Raw genomic sequence first — 10,943 nt, forward strand, 5'->3', positions numbered from 1 at the left:
AATCACGGTAAGATAAGCGTGTGCTGGATAACGGAATCTATCAAGATGTTGGATGAGATAAAACGACAATTTTGCAGAAAACTTGCAACGATTAAATATAAGAAAGCATGTTTTATCAAGTGCGTGTACGCACGTGGGTCTACTCTGAAATTCCATATTTAAGTTGAAGTAAGGCTTTGTTGACGCCCCATCAGAGAGCGCATGGTATGCATTTGAGTTCGGAGAGCAATATTTATGTTGAATTCCTGCCGGCCATACCCAATCCGTCCTTTTTGACAGGTTGTCACTCACTGCTCTTGCTCTGTCAATGAGGGCAAGTGACTTGGGTGTGAAAATGTATAATTCCTTGCAGACTTGAGTTTTTGCACCGAAATTAATCATATGATGTATGGCATATGATATATAAATTAGAAAACGTAAATATTATATTTATTTTTTTAGCTTGATGTTCATTGGGTCTAGTTTCAAGCATTTCATTTGGCCAGTAAAATCCTAGGATGACCAGTGTATCAAATGCGTCCCTTTAAATGTCTGTCAATGTTTAATATTCCCTATCATGAATTGCTTTGCAGTTAAAACCCCTTACGCTCATTAAATGCAGGAGATTTCTGAAATTTCTATGTGCCTGCTTAGTACATCACCACTACCAGTGTGACATCACATGAGAGGAATCATGTTGGTTATGACACATTGTGTTTCTTAGCAACAAACAGCATCCCTTTTTTGCGTGCTGTTCTGTGAACAAATCCACCCTAATGGACATGAGGTGTTAGGTTGTCTAAAAGCTGCATCAAATATCAGTGGGGGGGGGGGGAAAGAGTTTTAAATAAAGCTACATTTTCTCCTTGTACTCAAAACTCACTACACCATGACAGATCTTGGCTTTTTGTTTGGGAGGCTTTGGTTTGGTCAGGATGTGTTGCACGCAAGATTATGGATGCACGTTGCTTCATTATATTGTAAACAATATTGCTTTAGCTTCTAGAAGGCAACGGTGACCTCCATCAGGGTCATTCTGCATGGCCACACCTGTTTTGTGGCTTTTCTCAGAAGGCATTTTTACGTAAACAATTTTACGTGGGTGGACAGATGACATCGGCATGTATTTGTGTTTTTATCGTTTGGTGTTTCTTATGAGAAGAAAAAAGATTCATTGTGAGGTTCAATTACCTTTTTAAACCTTACTGATAACCCATCCTGATTTCAGCTGTGGCATTTTTATAAGTCTTATATTTTTGGAATATATCACACACATTGCCCATATAAGGTTAGTCACGATTCAGACTAGGGCCTCATGAGTGTTATTCCTGCATCCAAATGGTAGGCTGGTACTGTAACGACCTCACCAATGAAAACTTTATTGTATTTTACTTTTTGGGTCAGGACCATTGCTTCATGTTGTCAAAGTAAATGGTAATGTTTTGTTATTGCGTGTCAGACTTACAACTTCCTCTTGGCTTTTTATGACAAACCACTGTAATGTATGAGTTGTATGTGCCTTTATTTATACAACAGTGTATAAATAAGTAAAGCAACAAACTTCCACAAAGCACATGGTTTCACCAAAGCAATGCATTAATAATTTTCATTGAAATAAATGTAAGTTCATTGTGAAATGATTAACTCTGGGTAAGTAGGAGCCAGTTCCAAAGCACTGTTGTATTTAATTTAATTATTTGAACTTCCTTGAAAGTTGTACATATATTCACAGTCACTTATTTTGATTAGTAGTTTTTCTGACCACTAGACATTCGTTTATTCATCTATCTATTTATTTATTTATATTTTATTGTGAACAAATGAGAAAAAGATTGAAAATTGGCATTAAATTCATACAAGTATAAGAAAAAAAGATATATTGGGATATACAGGTATTAATATGTCTGTTTTTTTTTTTGTCAAATCTTGTGCATTAAAAGTACTAGTAGTATTGATACTTGGTATCAGTGACTACTCAAGAGTTGAGGATGCGTACTGGTATAGGTCTGAAAGAAAAAGTGGAATTGAACATACCAAATATGCAATATTAGGAGCAATCAAACCTGATGATTAATTTTAAAGGGAAACAAATATTAACTCTCAAACTGCGTCACCATCCGTATCCAGGGATATACCACCTTTACTAAGAACAACCCAGAAATTGATGGGTGATGGGTCAACCATCCCACACCAATGTCCAAACTAAATGACCCGACCTTGATTTTACTGGTATCAATGCTGGTTTAGCCGGTTTACTTTAAATTGATAAATGTATTCCTAAAATGCTTCATTTTGTTTCTTCTAATCTTCAGAGTGACTATTTGTAACGTCAGACGATGGCTCACACTTTGGGCTCAGACATTCAGGGCCAGACACGTGGAGTAGGACCTCAACACTGTGTCACACGGGTGGAGCTTTCTGTTACTGCTGCCAATCTTCTGGACCGCGATGTAGCCTCCAAGTCAGACCCGTTTTGTGTTCTGTTCCATGAAGTGGATGGCAACTGGGTGGAGGTAAGATGGTGCTGACAGAAAGGAGGGACAATAGTTTGGTGTGACCCAACATTTTCTGAACTAATCTCTCGGCCGTCCAAACAAAAATACTGAAATAATATAGATGTCATCTTCATTTACTCAAAATTGTACTTAGTGTGAAATGAGAGTTTGTTGAATTGTGGAAAAGCTGATAAACTCACATTATTTGAATAGCGACAGGTTTAGTCTACCTTCTGCCAGCTAATGGAAGAGCATTTAGGAATTGTACTACCTTGGACTATACATCAGAGGACTTCATAGATTATCAAATATATTTTGTAATAACAAATAGTGATTTCATTAATTTGACAAATTGAGTGAGATTGTTTAATTTCCAGGCACAACCTTGATGATATCTCACAACACTGTAGTATGCAAATTAATATTGAGAAACGTATTGCATTTTTTAATGACAGCACTATGAAAACATACTGTATCGTATATCACAAAAGTGAATACATTGCTCACATTTTTGTAAACACTTCCGGATCTCTTTTCATGAGACAACAATGAATGAAGAAATGACACTTTAGTTTTTTTTTTTTAGTTTATTGTTTAGCACATATTATTATATCAATAACTGTGCAAGGAGGGAGACGAAGCCTAGGGCTTGTAAAGAGCTCCACTCCTACTTTGCTACAATATAGAGGATTCAGTGTACAGCTTGCATTACTGTCCCCTCCAAAAAAACCCCAAAAAAGGAACACAGCCATTAATGTCTAAACCAGGGGTAGGCAACTCAGAGCCACTGTGTACATTTTAGAAGTTTCCGTCCTTCAACATACATGGTTCAAATGATCAGGATCATTATTAGGGTCCTACATAGGATGCTGATTATCTGATTACAACATAAGACAAAGATAATGACATTAAAAAAATCACTCCCAATTTGAAAAATCTGACGATATCTATTGAATTCTTTCTCTGTTGTAATGTAAAATTAAAACCTAGTCATGTTTTAATGTCAAATAAAGTTATTATCAGGACATGTAAACGGCCACGAGGAAAGATGGAGTAGAACAGCCAATGGCTATATTTTCTGTATTCTATTCTCACAACGATCGTTAGTTTGGAGAAGCTTGGCCTAGCTGACTTAAGAAAGTGGTACCACTTGGGCTGCTTGCCTTTAATTGCATGGCCATATACAGCACACATTATTTCATTCGCTCGGGGAGAACATTTAAAGACCACAAAGAAAGGCTTGAAGCCAAATTTATATATATTTATGGGGAAAGGAAGAGAACTTCCATTGTGTTTTGTTTTTTTCCCCCCTGCATAAATAATTTTCAGGCATCATTTTTGCTTTAAGACGTCTGTTGCTTCAAGGTTTTTTTTTTTTTTGCTTTAAACAACTGACCAACAAGATGCACTTGGCTTTGTGTTTGTTTCTGTGTGTGCCTGCCTGTGTGTAGGCGAGACCTTAGTAGTAGCTAGCTTACGGTCACCGGGGCACGTTGCTCTGATGTGAGATTTCCATTGGTTGCTATGGTAACACATCGAGAAACTAAATAAGCTTAGTGTCCCTGAATCGTAGTCCAAACCTTCTCTCGGGTGTTATCCACAGTGCCCACAGTTTAGCATATGCAGCATTACACATGCTCTAATCCCTCCAGTTAGCTTTTGTTGTCGTCAATTTCTTTCTCCAATTGTTTTTTCCTCATTTGCCTCCCTATTTATGGATTCATGTATCTTTGTTTGGCGAGATGCAGGAGTGAGACTCATTTGTGTCCAATGGGGAAAGACAGAGGGCAGGAAAACCCCAAAACAAATGTGAGGAGGTGACTCTGAGGTTAAGCAGAATATAATGATAGAGGGCAATGATAAAAGACAAGAGGAAAACACCAGGGGCAGCCAGAGACCTTTAGATGTGCAGGTGCTCAAAGTGGAAAGGAGGCACATGGAGCAAGAAACTGAAACAAGAGGAAAGAAAAAAGTTAACTCATTGTATTTTCATCTTTGGATTAGGGCTGAAAGATTTGGGGAGCGTGAGCTCAGACTATACAATTCCGTGATCCTCAAAGCTGCGAGGTTTTTTTTCTTTAGTTTTTTTAGGCACTATTATCTCCAAGATCCCCAATCAGAAGTGGCTTTGCTACTTGTGGACATGTGTCGCAAACCAATTCGCTTCAAGCTGCTTTAACAAGTGTCGAATCCATGTCACGCTGTCACATCGTCCTTTCTGCTCTCCGACACTAGGCTAAGCTAACTTGCTCAACACAATGTTTCTGGGCAGCATCTACGAGCTGCATGGTACAGATTCTCTCAAAGTAACTAAAGTCAAATACCGTAATTTTCGGACTATAAGTCGTTTTTTTCTTCATAGTTTGGGTGGGGGGGCGACTTATACTCAGGAGCGACTTATATACATATATGTTGTTGTTTTTTTGGGCATTTTATGACTGGTGCAACTTATACTCCGGTGCGATTTATAGTCCGAAAATTACGGTACACTTCTGATAAGTAGCACTATCACTAAAGGCAGACGAGTAGTAGCCTTAGCATACTAGACACCCAGCAACAATGAAAAAACACAAGAAGATGGGGAACTTAATACTAATTGCTAAACTAATGTGACAAAAAAAAGTGCTTAGGTGTACAGTAGACTTTTCACAGAAGTCTGGCCAAAGCCTCCCTAGGGAGGAGAGCAACCAGCTATGAGAATACATTTTGAAATACAAAACAAATAATGTGCTCATAAAACAGAAATGAAATGAATAAAATTACTGATGCCACCATGATGAGGACCTTATAAGGATCAATTTAACTTTGCTTTTCTTGTTGTATACTAAAGACATTTGGGTTTCAGATTAAAAGGTGAATAGGAGACAAAATTCAGAAGTTCAGCTTTTATTTCATAGTATGCAATGTGTTAAAACTCAGGAAAGAGCAGCCTTTGTTTGAAGTCACCCACTTTTCAAGTGAGCATTGGAACAGAGATTATTAAATTAGCTTAAAATGAATAACATTCTGTATTAACTTTTGCATAAGCGTTATTTGCAATAACTGCATCAAGTCTACGACCCATTGACTTCACCAGACTGTTTGCTTTCTTCACAAATGATTGTTTGGTGTGAATGTTATATCTCTTGTATATCAAGGGCACGATTTAAAAACATTTCAATGATAGATATTGGTGGATTGCTAGAGCGTTCTCTCTTGTTTTTTTTCAAAGAAACACTGATTCACTGAATTTAATCTACTTCATCCCTTTGAGCAGCATTGGGCGTCCACTCCACCGGACAGGAAATCTTGATGTTAGAAGGTGGTCCACCTCATTTTCTCCACCCACCGTATAATTGCTCCCCTATCCTCAATGAATTGATATTCATATACAGGAAATGTGGTGTTTTACAGTATTAAGGGATACACTTAACAATTAAACACATTCAGTTGGATAGGGGGATAGGGATATTTATCTTCCCACCCAAAAAACTAAATATCATTAATGACAAAAAAAAAAGACCTCGTCTGATGATGTATTCAGACACAATGTTTCTTGAATCAGTTGTGAGTGTACACAGTCAGAGTGTTAATCATATAACCACAAGAGAAACTAACATGACACTTGAAAGCACCCACACACTTCTGTCTGTTTGATGTTTGGCCTATATTTTGAGGCCTTTGTTACTCAGAGATTTTGGTATTGATCGATGTCAAGTAAATACTGGCCCAGTATCGTTGAAACGGATACCCAGTACTTTTAGGTTAAAAATATAGTTGTCAAGTTATGTCAATGTATCACCCAGTTCTTGCTTCAACTTGAAAAAAGCCTGGTCTGAAGAATGCAAAGGGACAACTCCAATCTTCATTTAGTTTTCCTTTAATTAGGTTTCAGTTCCATTTAGGTCCCAATTAAGGTTGTAATGTAGATTGTACTTCAGGTTCATAACCTTTAAACAAGTAAAGAAAATAAAGAAAGTAAAAATAAACATTTGTCTCATTGTAATCCAAAATAAACATTTGTCTGTTCTTATAATTCAAAATAAACACATTTCTATTCTTATAATTCACAATAAACATTTGCCTAAATTGACAAACTTGGAAACAAGTACTCAAACTTCACATTTCAACTTCATTTGACGATTCAAATCAATAAAGTTACTCAACAATCAATACAAATGTCAATTTTCATACCAGTGACCGTGAGCTGAGCGATGGTTTTTTTGTTCCAGTGCTCCCAAACATTTCTCCTTTGTTCATTTCTCCATGCCATGCAGGCTACAGGAAATACTATATAGGTAGTTCCAAGGCTCAAGGGTTGGACTGTTTTTGTCTGATTTAATTTTTCTCTGCCCCCTGCAGGTTGGGAGATTTGGAGCTGATTCTAAGTTGCCTCTTTCTGAGTGCCTGTTTGAGTGAATGTGCCTTTCACCTCTGAGTTGACATGACAATAGTATTCAATTTAAAATTGCTTGTCCCATTAAATAACATGTTTTGTGTAATCTTTCTTGTTGAGTTCTGAGTTGAGTATAAATTGCATCCCCTGGCCAAACTATGAAAAAAACTGCGATTTATTCTCCGGAAAATACGGTAGTAGTAATCTGCCTCAGACAGCTTCTCCTAGCTTGTTTTGATTCAAATTGTTAAATAAGCTAATAAATGCAATCTCATTTTCGACTATTTTGGTTTCTTTTCCGATGGCTTTGTACTGTCACTCAGCGAGAACACAAAATTTTTGCTCAGCTTGCAGGTAGTTTACTTGCTTTTAACTTCCAGAGATTTTCACTCATTTTATGTTGTGCCACAATAATCAACATCAGTCATAAAACGTTATTATAAAACCGCATCACTATACAATAGAAGCAAAAAAATTACCAATTGTTTCAAAAATATACACACATGTTCTTCTTCATAGGTTTAATTTAAGTGTTGGGAATAAACAGTTCAGTTCCTCTAAATGGTATTATTGCAAGTGCAAAGAGCATTGTTGCATTTGGAAATGGACGGGTTAATTTTTTTCAAGATGATTGCCTTGTTATTACTGCATACTGTTTTGATCAGGTTAGGGTTGGATGCGACACAGTTTTAAATCCAGAGTTCTAAAAGGGTTCCCACTAAAAAGCATTCTCACTTCTCCATGTGTTTCAGCTTGGCCGGACTGAAACAGCTGTTAATAACTTGAACCCAGTTTTTGGAGTGAAGTTCCAGGTGGACTACCACTTTGAAGAGATTCAGAAGCTTCGCTTTGCCATGTTTGATGAAGACAAGTGTGCCACACAGCTCTATGAGCATGATTTCTTGGGAGAATACGTTTGCACACTTGGAGTGGTATGGATTTTACTTTTTTAGCCAGAACTTAAATTTGGACACCACGATTTCCCGTTTTAATTCATACCATATGTGTCTCTTACACTCTTAACTAGATTGTGTCCAATAAGAAACTTCACCGCCCATTGATTTTGGCCAACGGGAAGCCTGCTGGTAAAGGATCCATTACTGTAAGAACGTGTACTTTGTTTTCAACGTTATGTCTTTCCTTTTGAGACGACCATTTTGTTGATCTACAACTGGCTAGCGACCAGTTCAGGGTGTACCCCGCCTAACGCCCAAAGACTGTTGGGATAGGCTCCAGCATGCCCGCGACCCTCGTGGGGATAAGCGGTTTGGAAAATAAATGAAGTTTGTCGATGTGATGTTATTATTTGAAAAGTCCCTTCATCTTCTGTTATGCTTTAATAGATTACTGCCCAGGAGCTGTCTGACAACAGAATCATCACATTGACACTGAGTGGACGTAAACTGGACAAGAAGGTAGATGGTTCTCCCCACCATACAAATGCGTGAGGATAAGCGGTTCAGAAAATGGATGCAGGGATGGAATAGGATGCACGCTTCAGCATTTATAAATGGTGATGCCAAATGATTATAGTTTTGCATCCCAGTTAAAGTTGAAGATTTAAATCCACCCAAGCGGACCAAATGTTCGATATTCTGACTGGTTGCTGTAGAAATGCAAGATAAGCTCTTGAGCCCTATTTTGCTTTTTGAGAGTAGGAAACCGCAGACTGGGTTTCTTTATGTACATACCCAAATAGGATGTTCAACATAATCCTACCATCCATTTCCTTCCGGGTCGGGTCGCAGAGGCAGCAAAAGAGCCAATTAACCTTCTAAGAAAACACCAACATAATGTGTCCCTGTTCTTTGCAGGATTTTTTTGGGAAGTCAGACCCATATCTGGAATTTCACAAGCAAGGAGAAGATGACAAATGGATGCTGGTGCACAGGACAGAGGTGAGTTCAACTTTGTATGTATCAATTCACATTTGCAAAAGTGACTGAATGTTTCTGATGTGGGTGCTACTAGATATGTCAATTATTTGCCACTTGTTTGTTTTTGTATCACCAAAGGTCATAAAGAACACTTTAGACCCCTCATGGAAACAATTTACTGTGCCTCTTGTTTCTCTCTGTAATGGAGATGTGGACAGAAACATCAAGGTCAGTTTCATGTCGTATGAAGATGAAGCCACATGGCTTTTTCTCTTGAACATTCACAACACTCCAGTGGCACGCTCTGTGATTACCTGGACTTTCCATAATGCACGTCTAAATGCAAAAAAACAAACCCTTAGAAGAAATGCATCATTTTGTGCAATATATTTTTTGACTTTGGCATGCATCGTTTTTTGAGATTTACATTATGCATGAGACTCTGAGGCTTTACTTTGAAATAAGCTGAATTTCTCAACTGCAAGATACTCACCTATGCATGGATTGGAATCACTGATTTATTATTTGTCCTACTCAATAACAGGTTTTGTGTTTTGACTATGATAATGATGGCGGCCATGATTTTATTGGAGAATTCCAAACAACAGTAGCCAAGATGAGCGAGGCTCAGAATTCCGTTGAGGTAATCCTTTTTTTAATGATACAAACTGTAATATACAATACTATCTCATGTCATCTATTCTTTATTGGGATCCCCATTAGCTTCCACAGATGTCACTAGTCTTCCCGGAGTCCTAAAATTAATACAACAAAACTGGAATTTGTCGATAATAAAATATAAAAACAAACAACAAAATAATCAACAAATACTAAAAACAAAGCAGTCAACCAAATTCAAACATTTAAGGAGGAAATCACAAAAGGATGAAATTAGACGTGCGTACATTATAATAAATGCAATGGTATTACATCCGGCCAAAAATAAAAGGAATTGATTAATGTGTGTTTTAATAACTTTTAATAAGTTAGTTATAAGTTAATTCATGATGGCAAAAGAGATGTGGTTAGTTCAGATGAAAATTTAACATTTTAATTTAAACATTAAACATTGGAAATAAATTTATCTTAGAATATGGCACTGTTTTTTGTTTTTTTTAAGTAAGCAAATCAAAGTCTTAGCTCTATTATGTGCCATATGCAACATTTTATTATTATTGTAATGATGGTACCAACAGTAAATGAAATGTTTTATATATTGGCCATGTATATTGTAAATGCTCAAGAAAAACACTTTTCCGAAATACTGAAACAGTTAATAATCCACACAGGCCTCCTGATTTTACAAATAAACAGAGATTTGGATATTGTAAATTAATTCATTGTCTTATTCTGACCGTCAAACAATACTGTAACCTACGAATCCCTCAACGATGTTGTTGATTGTAAGTTTTTTTATTCGTTCAAAAGTCTATACATCAAGAAATATTTTTGGGAGTTTCTTTTTGAACAGAACATGCAGTGGATTTCCTGCAATATTGAGAATTTGCTGAGCTCACCAAACCAGGTGATCATAATGGCTATATGTTCAAGTCATATCATTTATATATTGCAACAGACATCATATTATTTTCCCATCCTCTTCTATTGAATATGTCATACTGATCAATTTTGATCAATGAAATAGATTCAAATCTTGTATGAGTGCTTGGAATTCCACATGGTTACCAATACCATGGTGATAACAAATTGTCAGGGCCACAGAAACATACTCTATAGCGTGACCATCTACAGTTTCGAAATAAAACCAGCCCACCGTTTATTATTATTTTTTCCCCTTTCTCTTATTAAAGCAGTCGATGGTAGCCAGTAGGTCTCGAGGTTCTTCCGCTCCTCAGTGAAATACACAAGACTACACTCATTAAAGTCACTCCAGTTTCACACTAGCTCAGTGCTTCTCAAATAGTGGGGCGCGCCCCCCTTGGGGGGGCGCCGTGCTATACCTGGGGGGGCGCGTGTGACCCTGGGGAACAGGCTTTTTTTTTGCAGTACTAGAATAAAGTATAATTGCGCATCTTCCCAGCAGGGGGCAGTGGCGCTCTCATTGTTACTTCTGTGACGTTTGCGACAGTGCAACATTTTACGACTTACAAGACAAGTTAGGATAGTCACGGTGGGGAGGGGGGGGGCGCGAATAGTTTTCTTCTTGCTAAGGGGGGGCGTAACAGAAAATAATTGAGAAGCACTGCACTAGCTCAA

The 10,943-nt window shown here is 37.4% G+C and overlaps 1 protein-coding gene across 1 annotated transcript in view; it reads left to right on the plus strand.

Annotated features, from left to right (window-relative positions):
- Positions 1–2,315: 2,315 nt before the first annotated feature.
- cpne2 (copine II) overlaps positions 2,316–10,943 on the plus strand; it is an 18,413-nt gene continuing 9,785 nt past the window's right edge. Inside the window, exons 1-7 of the mRNA XM_061282654.1 lie at positions 2,316–2,492; positions 7,602–7,781; positions 7,877–7,951; positions 8,193–8,264; positions 8,664–8,747; positions 8,865–8,954; positions 9,271–9,369. Coding sequence (XP_061138638.1) covers positions 2,316–2,492; positions 7,602–7,781; positions 7,877–7,951; positions 8,193–8,264; positions 8,664–8,747; positions 8,865–8,954; positions 9,271–9,369 — 777 coding nt within the window. The remainder of the gene's footprint in view (positions 2,493–7,601; positions 7,782–7,876; positions 7,952–8,192; positions 8,265–8,663; positions 8,748–8,864; positions 8,955–9,270; positions 9,370–10,943) is intronic.

Source organism: Syngnathus typhle, linkage group LG7 (assembly GCF_033458585.1).
Source record: "Syngnathus typhle isolate RoL2023-S1 ecotype Sweden linkage group LG7, RoL_Styp_1.0, whole genome shotgun sequence".
NCBI lineage: Eukaryota > Metazoa > Chordata > Actinopteri > Syngnathiformes > Syngnathidae > Syngnathus > Syngnathus typhle.